Source organism: Peromyscus californicus, unplaced genomic scaffold (assembly GCF_007827085.1).
Source record: "Peromyscus californicus insignis strain IS unplaced genomic scaffold, ASM782708v3 Scaffold_9__1_contigs__length_137607984, whole genome shotgun sequence".
Classification (NCBI taxonomy): Eukaryota; Metazoa; Chordata; class Mammalia; order Rodentia; family Cricetidae; genus Peromyscus; species Peromyscus californicus.
In genome coordinates this window covers 80,915,680-80,941,462 of record NW_026294617.1, presented here as the reverse complement: position 1 = coordinate 80,941,462, position 25,783 = coordinate 80,915,680, and the positions used below count along the sequence as shown (strand labels likewise).

Here is a 25,783-nt window from a genome sequence, read left to right as displayed (position 1 = left end):
ATCCGCCTGGCTCTGCCTCCCGAGTGCTGGGATTAAAGGCGTGCGCCACCACCGCCCGGCAATTTAAAATTTTAATTTAAAAAGATTGTAATTTTTTTTTTTTGACAGCCTTGCTATATTGCTCGGGCTGGTCTTGAACTTACTAAGTAGTCCTGGTTGTTTACAGTGAAGATTGCCCTGCCTCAGTCTCCAGAGTGTTGGAATTACAGGACCACACCTGGCTTTATGTTATAATTTAATAAAATCATAAGTAATCTGTTGCAATTCTCGCCCATCTCAGGTTTTGTTCTGAAAGTGTCTGACCCTGCTGAAATAGACAAAACTGGAAACTGGACTAGAGAATGGCCAATACCTACGTCACAGCATCTGATGGGTGCTGTCTCACTGAACCCACACAGTATTACGGTATGTAATACAAAACTGCAGTACAGCTGTCAATAAAATAGTTTTTCTGTGTGGCTGGAGAGACGGCGCAGCAGCTGTGCTAAGCAGTGAAGCACTTAGACCAGGGTTTGATTCCCAGCACCCATACGCCGTCTCACAACCATCTGTCCCAGTTCCAGAGACTCCAGTCCCCTTCTCTGGCCTCCTCAGGAACCAGGCACACAAGAAGTGCACAGACATAAATGAATGTAAACTTCTCTCTCATACAAAATAAGTAAATCCAAAAGCATGTATTCAATTAAGAAAATTAACTTGCAAAAATTTGAAGTTAGTTTTAAGGAGAAATAGAGTCAAGCTTTTGTGTTAAATTGTGTATGAGCCTTACAGTAGTCACACTTGATAAATTGTTCTAAAAGATTTATTTGTGTTATTTTTAATTTGTGTGTGTATGTATGTTTGTGTGTGTGTGTGTGTGTGTGTGTGTGTGTGTGTGTGTGGTTATTTGCGTGTGAGTGCAGGTTCCCACAGAAGCCAGAGACATTGGATCTGCTTGGAACTGGAGTTACAGTGTTTGTGAACTGCCATGTGGGTGCTGAGAACTGAATCCCAGGTCATATGTAAAAACAGAACTCATTCTTTTTTTTTTAAAAAATATTTATTTATTTATTATGTGTACAGTGTTCTGCCTGCATGTATACCGTCATGCCAGTAGGGGACACCAGATCTCATGATAGATGGTTGTGAGCCACCAGGTAGTTGCTGGGAATTGAACTCAGGACCTCTGGAAGAACAGCCAGTGCTCTTAATCTCTGAGCCATCTCTCTAGCACCCAGAACTCATTCTTAAGGCCTGAACAGCCTCTCCAGTCCTTGAAAAAATTGTAAAGATTTATTTACTTATTTTCTATTTTATGTGTACATCTGTGTGTGGCTGCGTGAGGCTTTTGTGTACCATGTAAGTGCAGGTGCCCGGGAAGGGGAGAAGAGGGTGTCAGGTCCCCCAGAGCTGGAGTTACAGGTAGTTGTGAGCCGCCATGTGGGTGCTGGGAACTGAACCCTGGATTCTCTGCAAGAGCTGCAGAGGCTCTTAGTTACTGGGCCATCTCCCTGTCACCTAGCTGTGCTTGATATTTTAATCTTAATATAAATCTTGTAAAACAGAAGGAAATTAAAAAAGAATGCAGGTGACACCAGACATTTTCTACATACAGACTAAGGCCATGATATAGACATGATCTTACACACAGCTTAAAAAGGAACTGAAGCTCTTATTTCCACAGGGGGAGAAAGAGCTAATTATTTGCTTTGGACAATCAGTAGTAGTGGCCCTTTTCTTTTTTAAAAAAATAGGTAACTGTTTTACTGATTCTTTTCCTTTTCCTGGTTTGTTTGTGGTGCTGAAGATTGAACCCAGGTCTTGGTGTGCTATGGGAGCACTTTACTACTGAACTGTACTCCCAGAAACATTATTCTTGTATTAGGCTATTTGGTAGTATTCAACACTGCACTGGTGTTGTAAATGACTTGTGTGAATGATTTTATGTGAATAAAAGTTATCCTGCTTACTGATCGTGATGGTAGAATTCTGAAGGTCAGTTTAGCTCTAATCATCCGATGACTCAGCACCAGGAGAAGCACAGTGGCCAGCTACAGACCCAGAGTAACCAAGCATTGCTCGGTTCTTTTGGAGCTAACAATTTGAATTAAGTCCAATCATTTTCCTGAAAGCAGGAAGTAAGTTGGCTCTTGGAAATTCTGATGATCATGACAATAATATATCATGTGCCATCTTACAGTTTATATGTATTTTAAATTTTTATTTATTTCTTTGTCAAGCTTTGTTCTCTAGGCTACTTGCCCTCTGAGATTCTGGGAATCCTATGACTCTCATCTCTTTCTGAAGTGCTGAGATTATAAATGTACACCATTGCAGGTGGGCTCTGGGGATTGAACTGAGGTCCTCTGGCTTGTGTGGCTAGTGTTTTTATGGGCAGAGCCTAGAACGTGCTTTTACAAAGTCGTGTGTGCGCGTGTGCTCAACTACATGCATGCACACAGGTATATTCATGCTACAGCATGAATACAGAGGTCAGAGGCCAACCTTGGGTGTCGTTCCTCACTTTCCATCTTCTTTGAGATAGGGTCTCTTTTTGGCTATTGCTATTCTCTGTCCATCTCTCATCTTGCTGAAGTCGTGCTAGGACTACAGATGCGCATCTCCAGTCCGGCTGTGCGTGGGTTCTGAGACCCACCAGCTCTTCATGCTGTGCAGTGAACACCTACTGAGCCACCTCCCCAGCCCCATTACTATGCACTTTAACTATCATATTTCATTTTAATTTTCCAGTAACTCTTCAAGGTAGATAGATGAATCTCTATATACAGAACCAAATGAGAAAGAAGCTATAACTTACACCAGGGTACACATGCTAAAAGAGAGCACGGAGGGGCTGGAGAGATGGCTCAGAGGTTAAGAGCACTGGCTGCTCTTCCAGAGGTCCTGAGTTCAATTCCCAGCAACCACATGGTGGCTCACAACCATCTGTAACTAGATCTGGTGCCCTCTTCTGGCCTGCAGTCATACATGCTGTATACATGATAAATAAATAAATCTTAAAAAAAAAAAAAAGAAAAAAAGGGAGTGCCGAGATACATTAAGTGAGAAGGTCAAACAGAAGGCTGTTTGCTGTTGTCTTGTTTTATTGGAAATCCATGTGTTTTTTCCCCCTCTTTTGGGTTGAGTTAATTTGTTAGTTTATATTGTTTGTGGCCTGATTGTACTAAAAACAGTTATAATAAGGCTAGAGACAAGCGTGGTTCAAAGAGTGCATGGTAGTGGATCATTCTTCAGATAAAAGGTTTTTTAGAGCTGACTGTCTGATAGGGTCTGAAACAAAGTTCAGCAGGCTTAAGGAGGACAAAGGACATTCTTTTATTTTTTTAATTAAAAAAAAATTTTTTTGGAGACAAGGTCTTATTATGTAAGGGTGTTCTTTTAAGGTCCCTTACTGGGGAGTTGGGAAAGGGAGGTATTGTGCCTCCAGGAAGTGGGTCCAAAGTTGACATTGTCAAATCAGGCCACGAGGCGCTGTTCTGTGTGGCTTGGGTGGGCAGGTGCTTGCAAAGTCCAACAACGTTTCTAGACAGGAAGTCCAGGCAACGGCCTAGTTAACACAGGACTGCTGAGGTGTGGCTGTGGTCAGCCTGCCTCTGGGCCTGTGTGTGTGGGATGCTGAATTTATTCTTACTGTGCCTGCAGCCTTCTCTGCTGAGGGCTGTGTTTTCTAGAAGGCTTGTTTCCAAGAGGGACAGACTTCTCATTTATGTGTTGTGACAGTAACTGTTACAAAGAAATGCAAAAGATAGGGGAAAAACTCAATTAAAAATCTGGGAAATATTCCATTTTCCTTAAGGAGAGAGACTAGATTAGTGTATGCACCACTAGCAACTAATGCCCTTCCTTCTGGCTCCTGGTCCTCCTCTGTACACTTCTGGGGTGATAGCATTTATTAGGTATTGTAGTTCCATTTACTGTCTTCCTATTATGCTGGACAGCAAGTACTAAGATGTAGTGTTGAACTAACTTTCTGTTGAGCATAAAACATTTGAAGTTTGAAAACAATTATGAACATTTGACTTTTTCTGATTTATTATTTTTTGTGTTAATAAAACTAGATATTTTGCCAGAACAAATCCATTATCAGCTGTGTGACACCGATTTCCAAGAACCGCCCTATTGTCGGTATTCCACTGCTCAGTTCCCTCCAGCTTTACAGTCTCCATCTTTACAAAGCCATTTCCACACCTATGGCTTGGATCCACAGTACGGTGGCGGCGGATGGTGTGGACTTGATGCTCGGGAATCCAGTCAGTCGACTTACATGGTTGTTCAGGATGATGGAGATGGATTCCCCGGGATGCAAAGGTCCCCATCAACTTGTTCTTTACACTGGAAGGGACAAGATGAGCTCTGTGTGGTCTGTGGTGATAAGGCGTCAGGATATCACTACAATGCACTCACCTGTGAAGGCTGCAAAGGTAAGGGCCAAGTCGCAACGAAACAGACAGCACTGCATACATCTGGTGCACGCATACACAGGCAGAACACACACACACACACACACACACACACACACACACACACACACAAATGCCTTATAAAACTCAGGAACACATCACTTCTCCGCCCTTAGGCTCAGATCAAGTGTAAAACGTGAGAAACAAAACGAGGGAGAAGCAGGTTTAAAGGGATCAATCCGTGTATCAAAGGCAGGAGAATAAGATGTTAAGTTTAAGGTTAGTTTCTTTCCTTCTTTCCTTCCTTCCCTTCCTTCCTTCTTCTCTTCTCTTCCTTCCCTCCCTCCCCTCCCTTCCCCTTCCCTCTCCCTCCTTCCTTCCTTCCTTCCTTATTTCCTTCCTTCCTTCTTTTTCTGGTTTTTTGAAACAGAGTCTCAGTGTGTAGCCCGGGGTTGCCTAGAACTCACTATGTAGACCAGGTTGGCCTTGAACCCACAGAGATCTGCTTTCTTTTGCCTTCTAAGAGCTGAAATTAAAGGTATGTACCATCCAGGCCCTAGGGTTAATTTCTTTTCTCCTCATCTTCTTCTTCTCCTTCTCCTTTTTTGAGACAAGATCTCTCCATGCAGCCCTGACTGTCCTGGAACTCACTGTAAAGACCAGGCTGTCCTTGAACTCTCAGACATCCACCTGCCTCCATCTCCAAAATGCTGATATTAAGGGCCTTCACTACCGGGTCTGTCTCTTCACTTTTGATGAGGACTTTCACATTTCAATATAAAACTCAACACATATAATCAAAGATTTTCCTTATTCCTAGAAGAAGTCGATGCTAGAACAAAACATGATATTTTATTAAGATCAAAATGTCAACCATGACATCTTTTTATGTGGTTGAAATAATCTACACACTTGGTGAAATTCGGAAAGAAATGACTTCTCTGATTCTAAGTCAAGTCAAAAGATTTTTAAAAATGCTTTGTAAAGAAAGAGAACAAATTGAAAGTCTGGAAGCAAAGGCCAGTGTTTGTAAAGAGTGAAAGAGTTATTGATTCTAACAGCTGTGAAGCAGGCCAGCACTTCATTAGTCAATAAATGTAGGGATGGGAAGGGAGGTGGGCAGTAGAGCACTTAGCACCTAATTCTGGATTTGATCATAGCACCCTCAGAAACAAAACAACCCAAACAACAGAAAACAGAGCCAATATAACATAAATAAACATGTTTGTTCAGGGTAAAATTTTACCTCCAAATCTTGCAACTCAATACTTGCAAAGAATAGCCAAATGGAGACTACAGGAAGCGATGTAACAGCATCTTGAGTAGAGAAACTGGGCAAGGGATGGCCTGCTTTGGAAATCGGCATCTCACTGTTGAAACTGAGCTGAAGAAGGAGGCACAGTTTTGAAAACCAAAGCTAAGCTTTTACTTTCTTTGTGGAATTGAAATCATGAGACTCCATCTCTCAAGTGTCTACCGAAAATGAATATATGGCAGGGCTTTAAACGGGGCATTGACTGAGCGTGGCGACCTCACTGGAGCCAGCAGGAAATGGCAGGGATTACTGCCTAGAAGAAAGAGTGAAGGAGGAAGGGAAGAGGGAAATGCTACAGAAGGGGAGGGGCAGTCTGGAGGGCACTCCTGCCTTTGTGGGCTGACATAAAAATGTGGGGTCTTAGAAAAGAGAGGCTTTTCTGACATTTTTGTTTTAGGTGACTATGTATTCTCTTAAAGGAACATTGAGCGATGCTTTGTGGGATCTTGATATTCTGTAAAATGTAGTTTTTAAAAGTTCTTATAGGTAATTTTCCTGTAGTAGGATAGAGTCGTCTTAATGTGGTAAGGGTATTTAGTTCAATCTCCAGATGTTATAATGTAAGGGACAACCTCAGGATGGGTTGAGTATACCAATTGGAAAGAATTAGATAACTTGCCAGATAAAAGTATATTTAAAAAGTTATTGGGAGGCCAGGCGTGGTGGCGTGCACACCTTTAATCCCAGCACTCGGGAGGCAGAGCCAGGTGGATCTCTGTGAGTTTGAGGCCAATCTGGTCTACAGAGTGAGTTCCAGGAAAGGTACCAAAACTATACAGGGAAACCTTGTCTCGAGAAACCAAAAAAAAAAAAAAAAAAAAAAAAAAAAAAAAAAAAAAAAAATTATTGGTAGAAAAAAACCCCCTAATTTTATTGAAATAACCTAGTTAACTTGATTACTTTAATATAAAGGTAAAATGTTAATAAAATGAGAAGTAACTAAAAGTATCAATATTAAACTTTGAAAACTTTTGTTGTTAGGTTTTTTCCGACGAAGCATCACCAAAAATGCAGTTTACAGTTGCAAGAATGGTGGCCACTGTGAAATGGATATGTACATGCGCAGAAAATGTCAAGAGTGCAGACTGAAAAAGTGTAAGGCAGTGGGGATGTTGGCAGAATGTAAGTGCCATTGTGGTTGTGACTTGGATTTGTATTAATTGCACTGGGATATGCTGACCCCTATGATTTCCACAAATGTGGGACACTCAGCTGCATTATTTGTATTAGTGGGGGGACCGTTTTCACACTTTCTTCTCTACAATAACATTGAATTTAAAAATAATAAAATAGCCAGGCAGTGGTGGCCCACGCCTTTAATCCCAGCACTTGGGAGGCAGAGGCAGGAGGATCTCTGTGAGTTTAAGGTCAGCCTGGTCTACAAAGTGAGTTCCAGGACAGCCAGGGCTATTAAACAGAGAAACCCTGTCTTGAAAAACACAACAAAACAAGGCAAAAACAAACAAACAAACAAAAAATTCCAACCTTATTGAGAATGTAAAGCATTTTTCAAGAGTTATTTTGAACATTGTCATATTTGTTTATATTTGGACACATGCACACAACATACTTATGTACGTAGATTGCAAACTGTGGATGGTATTTTATATATGTATATAAATAAACTTTGCTCTGTACTATATTGCTCTAATTTTGGAATCAGTCATAGTTTCATCTTAATTAGAAGTTCTTTTGGGGCTGGAGAGTTAGCTCAGCAGTTAAAGGCACTTGCCAGTTCCTAGCATCTGCACGGCAGCTCACAATCATCCATAACTCCAATTACAGAGGATCCAATGCCCTCTTCTGACCTCTGCAGGCCCCAGGCATGCATGTAGTGTGCATACATACATTCAAGCCAAACACACACATAAAATAAATCTAAATAGTAATTTAAAAGATCTTGTATTTTTATATTACTTAACCTAAAATTATATACTGAATGGAAAACATGCAAAATTTAAAGTTAGTAGTTCTCAAAAGTCTCCCTGATATCCAGGTATGTACAGCCCTCTAATACTTAACACATGGGTATCAGGACCTGTCTCCAAATACCATCACATTAGAGGGTAGCACTTTAATATATGAGGTTTTGGAAACACAATTCAGTACAAAGAAACCCTTGAAAAAGTTGTCTTTTATTAATTTAACTTATAGTCAGGATCTCATTATGTAGCTGGCCTGGAACTTGGTAAGTATGCCAGGCTGGCCTCAAACTCATAGAGATCTCCTGCCTCTGCCCTCCAAGTTCTGGACTTAAAAATGCATGCCACTGCACCTGGCCCAAAAGTTGCCTTTTAACCTGTGTCAGAAAATGCATGTGAAAGGGAACCCAGAGTCTTCTGAGGGAATCTGTAAATAAAATGAACCATCCTTCACTTTAACTTAAAGGAATTATGGCAAGATGAAGCAAAAGAGAGTTGATGAGTATGATTATCATGATTGGTGAACATACGCCTTATTCACATGTTATTTCCATTCATCCATACCCTGCCCCCATTGCTGTAACTCTTCATACTATATTTACCCAGTTGTTCTAATACTGTCTGTGTTTGGGACTTTGGGCATCTCTTCTCCTCTTCCTCCCCCTTCTCTCCTTCCTGCTTTTTCTCCTCTTTCCCTCTCCTTCTCCTCCTTTCCCCTTCCTTATCATTTTACTCCTCCTCCTCCTCCTCCTCTTCCTCCTCCTCATTTTCCCTTTTTATGGTATTGAGGGTTGAGCTCAGGTTTCCCACATGCTTGACAATCTACCACTAAGCTAAACCCATAGACTCCTTTTCTACTTGAAAAAATTGAAGACAGAGTCTGTCCAAGTTTCCAAGGCTGGCATTCAACATGCAATCCTCTTGTTATAGTCTCTTGAGTGGTTGGGCTTACAGGTGTGTACTACCATGTCCAATACTTGATATGTTTAAAATGGTTTCATATTTTGGGTATTCTTTTTTTTTTTTGAGACAGGGTTTCTCTGTGTCGTTTTGGTTCCTGTCCTGGATCTTGATCTGTAGACCAGGTTGGCCTCGAACTCACAGAGATCCACCTGGCTCTGCCTCTCGAGTGCTGGGAATAAAGGTGTGTGCCACCACCACCTGGCTTTTTTTTTTTGGGTATTCTTGTTTTCTGACAAGTAATAAAATAATATAGAAGGGTTTTAAGGTTTTTGTTTTGTTCTGTACTTCAGTTCCTCATTCATTTTTATTTAATAGGTATGTTTTAAATACTTATGAAAATGACAGGTATATTAATACCTGTATAATTTTAGTCATGATTTATGGTAGCTGTTACTGGTCCAGTAAAGGCATCAGTGGAAGATTAAACATTCTATAAAAACAATAATCCCCAGGCTGGAGAAACAGCTCAGCAATTAAGAGAATGCACTGCTCTTGCAGAAGACCTGAGTTCAGGTCCCAGCACCCACATTGTGTGCCTCACAACCAACTATAATTTCAGCTCAAGGGGATGTGACACTTCTCTCATCTGTGGGCACCTGCACTCATGTGTGCATACCCACACACAGACTGATATAAGGAATTAAAAATAAAAATTTAAAAACAAACAAAAATAAAGCCAGGTGGTGGTGGCGCACGCCTTTAATCCCAGCACTCGGGAGGCAGAGCCAGGCGGATCTCTGTGAGTTCGAGGCCAGCCTGGGCTACCAAGTGAGTTCCAGGAGAGGCGCAAAGCTACACAGAGAAACCCTGTCTCGAAAAACCAAAAAAACAAAAAAACAAAAAACAAAAAACAAAAATAATCCTCAAATACATATTATTCACATTTGAAAATAACTAAATGCTTTGTCTGGCTTATAGGAAAAATTGTCTTAGCTTCTTTTGAAAATCCTGAGAGTCTTTCTTATGTAAAACTAGTGATAAAAGTTATAGATAAGGTAATTCTACTACTCTATAAAATGACAATCTCACCTCCAAGATCTTATGTAAAAATCTAAACATAATTTGGAAGTGAAAAATTAGCTCTTGGTTTTTATCTGGTATGACTGTATTTCAAGCAGACGAGATAGCTCTGAAGGGAAAGGAAAACAGGACAGTTAGTTGATGCACACACGCATGAGAGAAGTCTGGAGTCAATTACTCGTTTAAGAGCATTTCCATCAAATCCTATGGCGTTATTTTCTGAGACAAAAATACGTTGTGTGAATTTCATAACCTCACAGGTTTGCTCACAGAGGTCCAGTGTAAGTCAAAGAGACTTCGCAAGAACTTCAAGCAGAAGATGGCTCTTCACTCTGACATCCAAGTGGAAGATGAAGGAGCAGACAGCAAGCTTGTATCATCCACCACCAGATCTGGAAGAGGGGTAAGACTTTTCTTTCACACACTTTCCTGTTTCTTTATTGACAATGTGTACAATAGGCACACATCACAGGTGCCCCTGTTTCCTTACAGGTTCAGGAAAGCATGACACTAACCCAAGAGGAACATCATCTTATGAGTACCATAGTGACTGCTTATCAAAAATTCATGATTCCTTTAGGGGAAACAAGCACACTTGTATGTATCCATTACTGGCAAGAAGTAACTTGTAATGAATGTCATTAGGAAATGATAGCAAAAATGGTTAAAACTTCAGTAATAATCTGAAAGAAAATACTATTTATCATTTTTATTTCTTTTTATGGATTAGCTGCAGGAGTTTTCCAACCCTGAACTAAGTTTTCTGAGACTCTCAGAGGGAGCAGTCCTACACATACATGGGCTGCTGAATTTTACCAAGGGACTCCCAGGTAAAATTCTGTTTCATCATTTTTTAAGATTAATTTATTTTTATTTTTTTGTGTTATGCATGTTTCACCTGCAAGTATATATTCATACCATGTACATACCATATCATGGAGGCCAGAAGAGAGTGTGGGATCCCCTGGAACTGGAGTTACTGATGGTTGTGAGTCACTATGTGGGTGCTGGGAACCAAATCCAGGTCCTATGCAGGAACAACAAACGCTCTTAACCACTGAGCCATCTCTCTAGCTCTGAGTTCTGTTTTTAAGGTAAAGGGGTAGTATAGCAAAACAAAAACCTCCAGTGTGGGACTGGATATATAGCTCAATGGCAAAGCACTTGTCTAATGTGTCTGAGGCCCTGGGTTCAATAGAAAACCTTTAGTTTTCCAGCAATGCTACTTCCAACAACAACAACAGAAGCCTTATTTTATCTACTTCAATTAAATTTAGGGTGACAACCTAAATATTTACAAAAATTATTATAATGATGTAATTTTTTAAAATGAAACAAGAAACAAATAAAACTTCCTGAATAATATTAAAACAAGCCACAGTTGACTAAAACTTTGTTATATATAACTCAGTTTCATTTTATATTTTCAGGTACAGTAGCTCACTGTAAAATTACATTCTTCAAGGCTAAAGCAACTATGATTTATTTTTGCTATAAGAAAAGTGTCATCTAGTTCTGATAAAAGTGCTCTAAAGTATTACCATGTAGAATCAGTAATTTTATCCAGATTTGAATTTATATACTATGATTATTCCCAAGAAGCATTCAGGGTTGATAACTAAAGAAATATTTTTTAAACATTTATGAACATTATCTTTTGATTATCTCATTTTTTCATGCTTTATCTTTTTTTTAAGGATTTGAAAACTTAACCAATGAGGATCAGACTGCATTACAGAAGGAGTCAAAAACTGAAGTGATGTTTCTTCATGTAGCCCAACTTCACAGTGGGAAAGCATCAACCTCTGGAAGTAAAAAGAAAAAAAAAAGATTTTCATTTAACTTTAACATAGTCACGTTAAATTTAACAACAAATTATAGAATATTAAACATTCATACACGTACACACATGCATTTTTAAACACTGTTCTTTGGAAATAGAGTCTCATGTCGCCTAGGCACCTTAGAACTCATTATGTAGCTAAGGAGCATGTTGAACTCCTGATGCTCCCGCTCCCACCTGCCAGCCAAGGAGACTGCAGATGTATGCCTCTACGCCTGGGTTATGTGGTGCTGGGGATGGGACCCAGGGCCTTGTGTATGTTAAGCAAGAACTCTAGTAATTGAGTGACATCATCAGTCTCTTTTTATTTTTTCGTTTTATTTTACCAGTTAGTGTAGGAACAAATGTCCCATGATAGTTGTTGATAGTTTCTAATATATTCATCTAGCATTTTCTCTCAACAAAGTCATTCTTTTTAAAATTGCATTTTTATTCTTGTGAGAATTTCATACATGTATACAAAGTATTTTGATCATACTCACCTACCTCACTTCTTCCTCCTCTAACTCCCCCGGGACCCCCCCCCCCCCCCCACATCTTTCTCCTGACTTCATGTCCTCTCCTCACCCCTTTTCTTAAAAATAACCCAGTGACTCTAGTTAGTGCTACTCATATGCACATGGGTGTGGGTGTGGGTCATCCACCAGAGGCTGTCAGCTTCAAGGGATCAGGCTTCTAAAGAAAGAAACTGCCCAGGTAGTGGCGGTGCATGCCTTTAATCCCAGCACTCGGGAGGCAGAGCCAGGCGGATCTCTGTGAGTTCGAGGCCAGCCTGGTCTACAGAGTGAGCTCCAGGACAGGCACCAAAACTACACAGAGAAACCCTGTCTCCAAAAACTTAAAAAAAAAGAAGAAAGAAAGAAAGAAAGAAAGAAAGAGAGAAAGAAAGAAAGAAAGAAAGAAAGAAAGAAAGAAAGAAAGAAAGAAAGAAAGAAAGAAAGAAAGAAACTGGACCCTCCCTTCCCTAGCAGCTGTCAGCTGCCAACAGTGCCTCAGCTTGGGAGGGGCCTTCTGTGCTCCTAACCCAGGCTCTTCTACGGAGGGAGGACTTCGACAGGCGTTTAAACACTAAGGTGATGGTGATTCTAAGACAGCGGAGCTCTGGGCAGAGGCTGTATGCTTGCTTTGAAACTCACAACTATAGCCTACTTATTTGTGGAACGCCTCCGCTGCGGGGCAAAGTGCTAGTCAGGCTAGTGTTGAACCTACTGTCCAGTACCTCACTTCCATAAAGAACAGAAACATGTTTTTTTTAAAAATCAATCAACCCTTTGAACAGAGCAGGAAACCCATCATTGTTCTAGTGTGTGCATGCGATAATTCAAACCATGAAGCTCTATGTTGGTTGGAGATGGGGGAAGAAGCAAAACGACACAAATAAAAACAACAAAACGTTTGCCAGCAACACTAGCTGCCTTCACTAACTGCACTTGCTACAGTGCTAACCTCCCCTCCGTCCCCCCGAAGAGCTGAGGGCCGAACCCAGGGCCTTGCACTTGCTAGGCAAGCACTCTACCACTGATCTAAATCCCCAACCCAGTGCTAACCTTTTTAAATTTACTTATTTATTGGTTGTTCTTCCCTGCATACACTAGACCATAAGGTTGCTAAAGGGAGGCCCTTGATGACCTAGTCCATGATTGCTTGAACAGTGTTTGCTTAAGAGTCTCCACAACCTCTGATGCTCTAGAGTGATGCGTGAAGGGTGTGTGTGTTTAAGGAAGTCATTCTTTATAGCGTTATGGAAAACTCATTTTGGAGGGTCTTTCTATATACTCTTTCTACAAAATGTGAGCTGTTAATCTGGTTTTATGTTCCAGTAGCAACAATGATAAAGATATTATTTTAGGGGATTGTTTTTCACATAATAGTTCTGTTGGATTCTGAAAAGGTATTGAGTTTACTATCTGTATGATGATTAGGGGAAAAATCAGAGTTCATATTTTTTCTCTTTGGCTAGGTGCTATGAGGCCATCAAAGCCCTCAGCCTGTACATTGGAGGTTCATAATCAGAGCAGTGGTGACTATGTTTATTCTTCGGTGAACTCTTTCAAGGAAGGCAGTCCTTCTGCTACTCTAACTGGTAACATTGTGCAGTACAAAGTATCGTCCTGGGTGGCCATGCTTCCCTTTCTCTCCTTCTTTTCCTTTTGTTACAAGGAGAGTGCCATGGGCTTTTCTCACGGTTCACAGGTTTCTCTGCTAAGGGTGCTTCCGTGGTGGTAAAAGCATTTGTAGACACACAGCCAAGACATTTGTTAAGGCCAGGCAGGTCACCAGTGAGCCTTCTGTTTGTAACCATTTTCTTTGGCTACATCACTGCAATTCTTTCCCTATTTAGGTGGGAAGCTAGTTGGGGCCTCTGAGTCATTCTTTGGGGTGCTTTTCAAACTCTCCCAGGACTCTGATGTCATATACAGCCAATATCACAGTATCAACCACTTTTATGGGTAGAAGGGTGAGCCTTACTGTGGATAATACAGAAACACCCAGAGAGAGGCGTCCGAAGGCTCTCAGTCCTACAGCCTCCCGTTTGGTTCATGTGGTGAAACCCTGCCTTTGTTCTGGTCTTTCTCAACAGCACACCTAATGAGCCCACAACTCAGGCTCAGGCATGGCCTTCAAGGGCACAGCAAAGGGAATTGTCCTTGTTGGCCCGCCGTCACACGGGCAGCCATCTTGAGCCACCCTCATTTCATTTTTCTTATACTAGTTTGAGAGGTAAAAAAAATGATCACTGTGTTTGCTTCTGTGCTACATTCTGATGAAAATACACTTATATTCATCTTTTCAGGTATTACTAAAGAATTCATCGCCTCACTGTCTTACTTCTACAGAAGAATGAGTGAACTTAATATAACGGATACCGAATATGCTCTGCTTACGGCAACAACAGTGCTTTTCTCAGGTAAAAGCTGTCAGCAGTAAGGCTCTGGGTGACATCTGCTGCATGGGAAATCATGAAGTTCTTGGTTACTAAACTGTTAACTGAGGTCGAATGTACCAATCTCATTCCATCACAGTTTGCGCTATGAGTATTCTGCTAAGCTCACCACTGTGTTGTAGTTTCTTGCATCTTAAAAAAATACTTTCTTGCTCTTGGATGTACTCTCTCAAGTCCCTGATAAAGAAAGTTTCTTTAGGGAGTTAGCTATATTCTAATCTCCACTTTACTCCTCTTACTCTCGAATCCTCTACAGTTAGATTTCACTCCATCCTCTCCAGTCTACCACAACCTGTCAATAGCTTCAGGATCTTGGCATTGCTGATCCTACTGGCCAATTCTCACTCCTCATCTTCCTTGACCCATCTGCTATATTTGGTAGAGAAGCTCACAAGAACTTAAAAGAAAACAAGGGGACATCCTGTTTTTCGTGAGCCTTTGGGTGGAGTTTTGCAGCCACGGTGAAGATCTCTGGTGTGTGGGGAGGTCTCCTCCGGCTTCTTGTGTCAGTTCATCATCTTCTTGACATGTCTGTAGCCTGCATTACATACTGGCTCCATGTTAAAGTGAGACACTTGATTAGCATGGGTAGCTCACTGCTTCAAGCCAAGGAAATCTTCCTAGGATACCACTGCCCCGTCTTGATTGATCAGGTCATATTTGTGTTCTGTTTTATTCTAACTCTCCGTGGCATCAGCATTCATGAATGCTCACTAGGTATGGTCAATGAAAGTTCAATCACATAGGTTCCAGTGCAGCTGGATTTCGTTGTCCACTGTCCAGTATTATGTTTCATTCCAAGAAGCTTTGTAAGCAACTGTGGGATGAAAAGCGTAGAGGAAAATCAGCACGGATTTAGAGGGCTGGAGGGATAGCAGTGTTTGCTGTCGTCAGAACTTGAGTATTTAGAAAACCAGCTAAGAGTGTTGTTACTTAGGAAAAGTTCACCCTCATTGGACCACAAAAGTCTTCTTTCTTTCTGTTCAGTGTAGGAATTAATCTACAAATCCTGGATGGTGCAGTAACCTCAGAGCTCTGGTGTGCTGGCTGTGTGAGGATTTCACTGCCTCTCAGAAGTGGGACTAATGGTGTCCATGGCCAACGTCCTTTACACTTTTCCATGGCATCTTTTAAAACAAGGAACATGTCATGCTCTCTACATTTAAGAATGTTTTCAGCGGGGCAATGGGCTCCCCTAGATTATAAACTTGTCATTAAGATACTTTTAATTGAAGTTTTATGATAAAAACTCCATCACTTTCGTCACTTCCCTTCAGCCGATCCTTGTTTAGCATCGTTTTTCAGGGCCGATATATTCATTCCCAACAACTGACCCTTTCATAATCTTGGCATTCCCACTCACTGTTAGGTGGAAAGTGTTAGGTTCTCTTGTAGACTGTACTCCAACCATCAACGTTTCTCTCACCTTGTTAATATGAAGCACCACAAACAGAACTGAAGTTATGCAAACAACTGTAAAAACATGACACTCTCAAGAAGTTTCCAGTCCAAACCAAGCCACCCACCCACTAACTCATATAGGTATTTTTTCCTTTTGTTAGACATTTTGAAATATTTATTTATTTAGTGTTTGTGTGTACATATCACGTATGTGGAGGTCAGAGGACTATGGGAGTTGGTTCTCTCTTTCCACCATGTGGGTCCTGGAGGTTGAACTCAAGTAGTCAAGCCTGGTGACCATCGCACTGGCCTTGGCCTTGAGAGCTTTTTCCTTTCACTGAGTCTCAGGAACATCATCCTCTCTTGATTTTCCCCTGTTCACTGGCGGTTCTTTCTGTGTCTCCTTTATTTTGTCCTCTTCGTCTCTCACAATGATAAATGTTTCAGTTGTTCTAAGACTCGGTTTCCGTGAAATTAACTCTATTTTATGCACATGTTTTGCTTGCATCTGGTGCACTGCACCTGTGCCTTGGGCTGCCGAGAACGCAGGATGTCAGATCCCTTGGGACTGGGTTACAGATGGCTGTGACAAGGCCCCGTTTCCTTCTGCACTCTCTTCCTTCATGACTTCATCCTATCTCTTGTCACTAAAAGCCTGTGTGCATCCGATACTCCCAAACTTATCTACCAACTTGGTGTGCTCCCCCAGAGTTTATTAAAGAGCCTCCTCAAGATCTCCATGAGGCTGTTGAGCAGGTATATCAAATTTGAAATGCCCAAAGCTGAACTCATCCTTTTATATTCCCTCCACCTGTACTAAACCTTAAATCTTCCAAATTGCATGTGCAAATTAAAAAAATCCTTAATTCTTTTCTTTCTTCTATACTAATATCACATATGCACCAGATCTGTTGCCTCAACCCTAAAATATATCTAGCACTTAACCACTTACTCTTTTTTTTTTCTGAGAAAGTGTTTCTCTGTGTAGCCCTGACTGTCCTGGAACTTGCTTTGTAGACCAGGCTGGCCTCAAAATCAGAGATCCACCCGCCTCTTCATCCTGAATGCTGGGATTAAAGGTGTGTACCACCACTGCCTGGCTTACTTCTTACTGTTTCTAGCCCAAGCAGCATACTTGAATCCACCTATCTAACTGGGTTTTCTGATTCTATGCACTGTAGACTTTCTGTTAGTCCTGAGAGGAATTCTCTGAAAATGTAAGTCAGATCATGTCATTCCTCTGTTTGTATCCATTGGTGGCTTCCTATTTCTCATAAAGTTTTTTCACCATTTTGTTATTTTATTTATTTAGATTTTTTCTCCTTCATCATTTGGATTTCTGTTAAATGATGTTATATCCCTAATTAGTCTTTGTAAAATAGCCACCATCCCTCCACCCCAGAGTCCTATCTGTTTTCCTGTTTATTTTTCTCTATAGCACATCACTATTTTATTTTTGCTTTTTAAAAACATATTTTTTATCATTTATTTTTATTGATTTGTGTGTCTCCTTTGTCTGCATATATACCTCGTGTGTACAGTGCCTGTGAGTTCAGAAGAAGGTGTCAGATCTCCTAGAATTGGAGTTACAGATGGTTGTGAGCCACTATGTGGGTGTGGGAATTGAACCCTAGTTATCAGTAAGAGTGGTTAGTGCTCTTAACTGCTGAGTGGTCTCTTCAGTCCTCTATTTATTTATTTATTTATTTATTTATTTATTTATTTATTTATTTATTTATTTATTTATTTATTTATTTATTCAAGACAGGGTTTCTCTGTTTAGTCCTTGCTGTCCTGGAACTCACTTTTGTAGACCAGGCTGGCCTTGAACTCAGATATCTGTCTGGCTCAGCCTCCCAAGTGCTGGGATTAAAGGCATGTGCCACCACCGCCCGGTCTGTTTTTGCTTTTTAAGATGTGTTTGTCTCTCTCCTTCCTCACCTACTCCATATTAAGAATATAAGTACAATAAAGGGAGAAAATTTTGTTTGTGAAGTTCATTGCTGTATAGTTAGCAAAGTGATTGGATAAACGAAGGCTGTCTAAGCCTTCAGAAATTCCCGGTTGCAATATATCTTATCATAGGAACAAAAAAAGTCTTGCCCCTTACTTCCTGTTGACTGGAGAGACATTACTTGCTATTTTAAAGTTTCAGGCAAGCCCTTCATGACTGTTATATTACCAACATTACTTACTGATCCTTTGTTCCCATGTGACTCTATGGAAATTACTTAACTCCCTATATTTCAGGGAACTAATCTGAAAAATGTGATAAAAGTAGAATAGCTCAATAGACTATTGTGAAGATTAAATAAAATGATGAACAAAGACAATTTAATTAGCAAATCTAATGTGAATTAGGGTTCTGTAAGTACTTATGATTTTTATTATTTAATAACTGCATTGTTTTAAATGAATTCCTTATTTCCACCACTTTAAATCAACATAAGATAAATATGTTTTTCAGATCGTCCATGCCTTAAAAATAAGCAGCATGTAGAAAACTTACAAGAACCAGTTCTACAACTTTTGTTTAAATATTCAAAACTGTACCATCCTGAGGAACCACATCGTTTTGCACACCTCATAGGGAGGCTCACTGAATTGCGGACTCTGAGTCACAGGCACTCAGAAATCCTCAGCACCTGGAAAACCAAGGACCCCAGACTGGTTCCATTATTCTCTGAAAAATGGAATTTGTACACACTTTACTGAAAATGTAGACTGTTGAGGTTTGTCTCAAAATTTCAAAATCACAATTGGATGACTGATTTGAAAACTGTAAACAAAACCCCTGTGTTATCATGCATCACCATAAAGTGGAGAAATGAAGGGCTCATCAGATTTTGTCGAATTTTGGATTCTCAATAGAGGAACACCCTAGGATTCTACTCAAGGGAGCCATGTGGTGGCACAATCCTTGTACTTGGGAGATGGAGGCAAGAAGATCCCGAGTTCAAGGCCATCCTGGGCTATATATAGTAAGACCTCATCTCAGAAGAAGAAAGAGAAGAACTGGTGGTCATTGTTTCTTCATGAGTCCTTACCTAAAGAAACTATTTTTTTTCACTTAGCTGAAAATATCTAATGCGTAAATGTGAAAAAAGGTTAGTTGTATTAGGATAAGGCAGTGTGTGTGCCTCACTGATTAAGGACATGCTGATGGAATAAGAAGCTGATGCTTAAACCTCTTCTTGTCACAGCATTTCATGAGTGATTAAAGAGGAACAAGACCTTTTCGAATTGTATCTGCTTTCCATTTTTTTTTTTTTTTTTTTTTTTTTTTTTTGTGGTTTTTCGAGACAGGGTTTCTCTGTGTAGCTTTGCGCCTTTCCTGGATCTCGCTCTGTAGACCAGGCTGGCCTTGAACTCACAAAGATCCTCCTGCCTCTGCCTCCCGAGTGCTGGGATTAAAGGCGTGCGCCACCACCGCCCGGCCTGCTTTCCATTTTTTAATAAGTGTATGCTAATTACACAAAATAGTGAGTTTCATTAAGAAAATTTCATACATGTACATAAGATATTTCAGTTGTATTTGCCACCCACTCTGGACTCCCCACACCTTGCTGATTCCCTTCTTGTTCTCCTGATGGTCTCCATCTACTTCCATACCTTAAAACAGTAGATTTACACATGCAAGAAAACACCTGAGTCTAGTCTGAGTCTGGTTTATTTCCCTTGACATGAAGACATCCATCTATTTTTCTGCAAAGGACATAGTTTCGTTTCTCTTAAGGACTGAATTATGCATGTATATCTGTATATATCACATCTTATTTATCCATCCATCCATTGATGGCACCTACTTTGATTTCCTATGTTGGGCACTGTGAATAGTGCTGTAGTAAACGACTGTAGGTGTTGTGATTTTATGTGGCTCTTGATTCAAGTTTATTCCCAGATGGATTACACAGTAGGTCTATATTTAGATTTGAAGGAAATGATATAGTGATTTCCACAGTGACTACTTCTTCTCAACAGTGTATAAAGATTCCTTTCCCTTCACAATTCTTGCTAACAGTTGTTGTTTTTCCCTTTCTTTTTTTAATTAAAAAAGCCATGTGTGCATGTGTGTGCGTGTGCGTGTGCGCATGCACGTGTGTATATGCCAAACACATCTGTGGACATCAGAGGACAGCTCTGTGGAGTGTGTTCTCTCCTTCCATCTCTATGTGTGTTCCATGGATTGTCAGGTTTAGACACAAGAGTCTTTATCCCGGAAACCATCTCATCCCATCTGTATCCTGCATGGCTTGGTTCTGGAAGCCTGCCTGGGATGATGAGTGAATGAAGAAGTGACAGACACAGTACAGAAAAGCTGGGACTGGTTGGTGTCTAAGTTACTTTTCTATTATTGCGAAGAGACATCATGACCAAGGCAACTTATGAAAGAAAGCATTTAATTGGGGGCTTTCTTACAATTTCAAAGAATGAGTCCATAATGATTATGGTAAGGAGCACGGCACCAGGCAAATAGGCATGGCACTAGAGCAGTAGCTGAGAGCTTACATTCTCGTCTGCAAGTTGGAGGCAGGTGAGATAAGAGGGGGGCTGACGGGACCTGATATAGGCTTTGGAAATCTCAAAGCCCATCCCCAGTGACAAACCCCCTCCAACAAGGCCACACCTAATCCTCAAATGGTCCACCAAGTAGGGACCAAGCAGTCAAATATAGGAGAGAGTTGGGGCCATGCTCATTCAAACCACCACAAGTGGGCCTCTGACGGAGGGCACCAACTCTACAACAACTGAGAAACTTAGCACCTTTATTGCGCATTGAATAAGGAGTCAGGTTAGCTAGTCTTGGTTGAAGGTCTCTGTAGCCAGACAATCTCAAGTTGTAGTCATCCTGGAGGAGGAAGCTGCGGTGATAGTTTTCACACACAAGGTCAATATCCACACATGGGCCAGAAGAAGGCTTTGCTATTATCATGGGTCAGAGACATTGGTCCTTGACATGGCTGTACTCCTGCCAATAATCCACGTTCACTCAAGATTTCCTTTAATTTATACTGCTAAATTTATTCCACCAAAGAAAATATCAGCTGAAGACAAAGGAACACATTTTAATACTCTGTACTGTCATACATACAAATACCCTGAGAGTACCCAGTGCAGCTTGACTTCAATAGCTGAATTTTTAAAGGAAAGTCTGAAAAAATGCTAATGGGAGACCTAACTCTTTGATGAAACCATCAGGCTTGGTGAATTTATCAAAATTAATGTAAAACTGAGAAGGCAAAGCTGAAATGCTTTGGAAAGCAATGTTTTTAGATAGCTTCATCTCTTTCCCTTTTAGAACAGACGCAGATGAAATGGTCTCTATGTGGATGCACAATGATATCCTCTTCAGCTTCCTAAATGCAAGCCTGTGGGTTTAAACAGCATGCTTACCTTTACAGCATACTCATAGTAGTGTAGGACATAAATTGAAGCATTTAACCCCAGGAACATTAGTTATAGAATGCATTGCTATTCCAAGGGAATATTGGGGAAAGAGGAAGGGAAAAAGGAAAAGAAACAGAGCAAACAAGTAACTGAAAATAGCCATCAAGGTACCTCAGGGACTTTAGATTGTGGCTACAATGTGACCCACAGGAGCCACTGCCTCACGTTCCTGATCCCTGATCGCAGGCTTTCTCACCATGAGGGGCTGTGAACCAAAGCTGCTATTGCTATTTTATCACAAGAACAAGAGATGAAAACTGGTTCTGAGAAGTGGGATATACAAACAACAAATCTACAACAAATTTGACCTTGTGGTTAGTAAGCCTTTGCAAGGAGCTTGTGGGAGGAATTTGGAAACATGTGGAGTTGTTGGCTAGAGAAACCCTAGACTGCCCTAAGCAGTGCTGAAGTGTGAAAGACCACAGCTCCAACAGTGTGGGCAGTGAAGTCCAGGCTCAGGAAGTTTCAGAGGGAAACAGAGACTCTATCAGAAATTGGGTTAAAGACCACTTCTGTTACATTCTGGCAAAAATCTGGCCACACTATTCCTATATCCTGAGAAACTGAGGTTTAAATAAAAAAAAAAAAAAGGACTAATTTGTTTGGTAGAAATTATTTCAAGATAGCATGCACTGGGCTGTGGCATATTTACTGCTTTTAGCAATGTTTTCAGCAACTGAGCAGAAAGATATGAAAAATGTGCAGGTTTGTGAGGGAAAGGATCTTGATGAAGCTTAAAGTTGCAGACAGGAGTGTATAATTGTTAAAAATATCACCGCAGTTTAGGAGAAGCCTTTTGCTTTTCACTGGGACAGTAGAAGAGGTGCCTTGGGAACAATGACTCATCCATTGAAGGCTCTAGCTTGGAAAAAACCCAAATTCATTTGGAAAGGGGAGAGTGAACCGAGAATATATCTGAAGGTGTTCTCTGCAGGGATCCCTGCCTGAAAACATTCTCCTAAAGAAGTGTTTCCCTAGATTTGGCTTTGAAGATACATAAAGGCTGTTGGAGTTGTGGTCCAAGGGCCCAGTCTATGTCTCCAGATGGCAACAGAACTTGGCAAGTGGTGATTTTGCAGTCAGGCTAGATCCAAGAGTGGGGGTCATGAAAACTTGTACTGACCACTGAGGCCAGCCAATGTGTGGTAGAGTCTGATTACCGGCAAGAAGGCCCTCAGAGGCCATTGTATGAAGCTGTGAAGGTGAAGCCTAAGTTATAGAGACTCCAGCATGTTGGAGATGTCAGGACGGTGAGGCATCTGCTGAGGAAAGCTGCAGGCATTAAGTGGAGCCAGCCCAAGAGAAAGGCTACCTGTACCCTAGGGAGAATTGGATCACTGCATCTGTCTCAGCACTGTAATAATGATTTATCTAGCTATCCAAGCCTGCCCCTTTGATTTCTCTCCCTTTTACTTAAGTTAAAACACACCGATTCAACCTGCTGAATGTATTGCCCCATGGGATCATTCAGGTCCGTGCATCTTGTCCAAGCTCTCAAAACTGTCTCACTCCATAGACCTGAATTTTCTTCCCAACCTGATCATGTCAGCCTTGCTGCTCAAAATTTCCTCATGATCCTCCTTTGTAAAGTCTAACCCCCACCCCCTAATTTATTGCTCTAGCAAAGGACCCATGTTTGGTTCCTAGCACCCACATGGCAGCTAACAATCATCTGTAACTCCAGTTCCAAGGGATCCCACGCCCTCTTAGGGCCGCCCAGGACACCGCACGCACATGGTGAACACGTGGAACACGTACATACATGCACACGCACAAAGCACTCTTACACACAAACCAGAGAGTAACAAATCCTTTTAAAAAAAAAACAACGAAATGACTCCTTTAAAATGATTATAACGGCAATGTGACTGTTGGCACACGTAGGCTGTGAGCTCCCCGGCTCACTCGACTGAGCACCACGAGAGCTTTCCCAGTGTCCTCTGACACTAGCCGCTCACAGAATTCACACTTGGCGGAGAATCAGAACCCCGGCCCGTGGAAAGGAAAGTCTCGCGAGATGTGCATCGCGAGAGCCTGGCCAGCTGGGGAGTCCGACCAGCCGTTATAATCAGCCGTTAACGCCCCTCGGTCCAGTCGGTGCGCTGCCCGGCGCCCGGTGCTGGCCTTCCCCGCCGTCCAGGAGGTTCTGAGGCAGGAGCTCGCGGCGGTTCCATTCCATGTTTTCATAGAGAGGCGCTCCCTCGCGAGGCGGCGCGGAGCCCGCGGACGGTGAGGGTGTGGCGGGCTGCCGGGGCGGGGGACCCCCCACGCGCCGCTCCGTCCCGCGTGGCCCGGCGCGCGGCGGCTTCGAGGCCTAGGGAGGCCCGCTGGGCCTCGGGCTGTCCCAGGCGGCCTTCGAGGTTCCGGCTGGGCCTGAGGCCGCGTGGCGGCCCGAGTCGGGAGCTGGCGGGGACCCTGCGGGCTTCCCCCCCCCCCCCCCCCCCCCCCCGCCCCGTAGGCCACGCGCGCCGGGGGCGCGACACGGAGGCAGGCGGGACCCCACCGCGGTTCCCGGCTCGTCCTGCGGCGGCCTTGCTCACCATGCCTTGTGCACGCTTCCCCTCCACCCTCCCCCAGGCCGGGTAGACCCACGCGGACGACGCCATGGAGAAGCAGAAGCCCTTCACGCTCTTCGTCCCCCCGAGACTGAGCAGCAGCCAAGTGTCGGCCGTGAAACCGCAGACGGCGGGAGGAGACTCCAGCTACTTCAAGGTCAGCGTGCACGTGCAGCCCGCGGGCGGGTGGCAAGGCGCGGTGGGACCAGAGTTCCATCCCTGGAACCCACGTGGTCAAGGGAACCAAATCCCGCGAGTTGTTTTTGTCCCCCGCACGCACCCCCAGACGTACGTGAGTCCACAGACACACACACAGTAAATAAATGCTAATAAGAAAAGCGTGCTTTCTCACTTCGTGCCCTATATTAATAGCTGATATTCCCGAGAGTTTGAATAGCTTTACTTCCATGGGTTAACAGGCCTTGCTGTGTGTTGACAAGATTCATTTAAAGAATCACTGTTGCGCTGCAGAATGGCTCGGCGCCCAAGAGCACAGACAGGTCCCAGCATTTCCAGCTCTAGGGAGACTTGCAGGCACTAAACAGACACATACTTAAAATCTAAAAGAATTGCTGCTGTAAAACTCTGCATAAATAGTATTTGCTGATTTAAATTATCTTTCTGGTTAAATGGTTTGAAACCATTTATTTTTAATGTCTTAACATATTAATTGTAGGTAATAATGGGCTTCGTTATGACATTTTTATGCATGTGTAATTTAAACACTGCATGCACATCAAAGGATTTATAATTACAGTGGCGTTAGGCAGATATGCATAATGTATTTGTAGATGAGCACTGTTGAATATCAAAGTGATATTGAACAGTGTATGTAAGAACCTTTCGTTAAGCCCTTTTATTCTCCTCCCACTAATTTCTTTCCTCTTCCTACTAGTCTCCCTTCTACTTTGTTTCTTGTGTGTGTGTGTGTGTGTGTGTGTGTGTGTGTGTGTGTGTGACCCAATGTGTTTCATTAGTGTTGCTTACAGCAGCGTGACACTTAACCAGTGGCCGAAGAAAATGTCTCTCAGGATTTGAGGCAATTTATAAGGAAAAAATACGAGAAAATTAGGAATTTTACCAAGGAAAATTAAGACTATAGGGTAAGGAGAAATTCATTTATTAGTAAAATTCTAATTACTAGATTTCTCAGGTGAAGCAGCATTTTATTTTTAAATTTCTCAAGTGGAATATGGAAGTGAGGATGGTGCAGTTAGTATTTTAATTTTACATGCTGCAGAAAATTTCTGCTGTAGCCAAGACATTGAAATTTGATTCAGTAAAGATAAATCTCAATTTGGTTGAAGAGAGATTGAAGGAAACTGTTAAAATTACTAATATTATTCCAAAATATCTGCAAAGCTTCTGTTATGTAATTTGTAGCTTAGGTACATCTTACTAGGAGAAATAAATACATAATTAAAAATTTTGCTTAGATTGCATAGCAGAAGCATTTGCTATTTTAAACACTATATACATCAAAGGATTTATAATTATAGTGGCTTCTTTAAGTAGATATGGATACTATATAGTTGGATATTGCATTGTTAGGTATCAAAGTGGTATTGAACAGAATATTTAAGGAACCTCTTTGTATTTCTAGACTATGAACAAATGTACGGAAGGTGATTTTGGGGTTCCATTTACAGTGTCCAGTCTCTCAAAAAGTCGGGAAAACATTGATACAGGTAGGCTTGGACAAACAATATATCAACTTTTATATAATTTATTTTTATTTTATGTGCATTGCTTTGCCTATATGTATGTCTGTGTGAGGGTGTCAGATCTTGGAATTACAGACAGTTGCTAACTGCCATATGGGTGCTGGGAATTGAACCTGGGTCTTCTGGAAGAGCAGTCAGTGCTCTTAACTACTAAGCCATCTCTCCAGCTCCCATCAACTTCGATAGAAACATTTTGTTATATACATTGCCAGTTACTGAAAATACAATATAAGTGTTACATTGATATT

General features: G+C 41.6%; 2 protein-coding genes across 4 annotated transcripts in view; both read left to right on the top strand.

Moving 5' to 3' along the window:
* The first annotated feature begins 341 nt into the window (after positions 1-341).
* Positions 342-18,710, top strand: LOC128106414 (bile acid receptor-like). Of its 3 annotated transcripts, none has more exons than XM_052731911.1 (10): positions 342-405; positions 4,059-4,250; positions 6,697-6,837; positions 9,881-10,023; positions 10,113-10,217; positions 10,351-10,450; positions 11,318-11,431; positions 13,424-13,546; positions 14,258-14,371; positions 18,276-18,710. In XM_052731911.1, exons 1-10 carry the CDS (start codon positions 342-344, stop codon positions 18,521-18,523), a joined length of 1,344 nt encoding a protein of 447 aa, XP_052587871.1. In that variant the 3' UTR covers positions 18,524-18,710. The 3 variants fall into 3 exon arrangements, with proteins under 3 accessions (XP_052587871.1, XP_052587870.1, XP_052587869.1); XM_052731910.1 differs by having other exon boundaries at positions 4,059-4,421; positions 11,318-11,407; XM_052731909.1 differs by having other exon boundaries at positions 4,059-4,421.
* Positions 18,711-20,337: 1,627 nt separating this feature from the next.
* Positions 20,338-25,783, top strand: part of Sycp1 (synaptonemal complex protein 1) — a 108,314-nt gene continuing 102,868 nt past the window's right edge. The window contains exons 1-3 of the mRNA XM_052731488.1: positions 20,338-23,485; positions 23,834-23,968; positions 25,415-25,499. Coding sequence (XP_052587448.1) covers positions 23,861-23,968; positions 25,415-25,499 — 193 coding nt within the window. The 5' untranslated portion in view covers positions 20,338-23,485; positions 23,834-23,860. The remainder of the gene's footprint in view (positions 23,486-23,833; positions 23,969-25,414; positions 25,500-25,783) is intronic.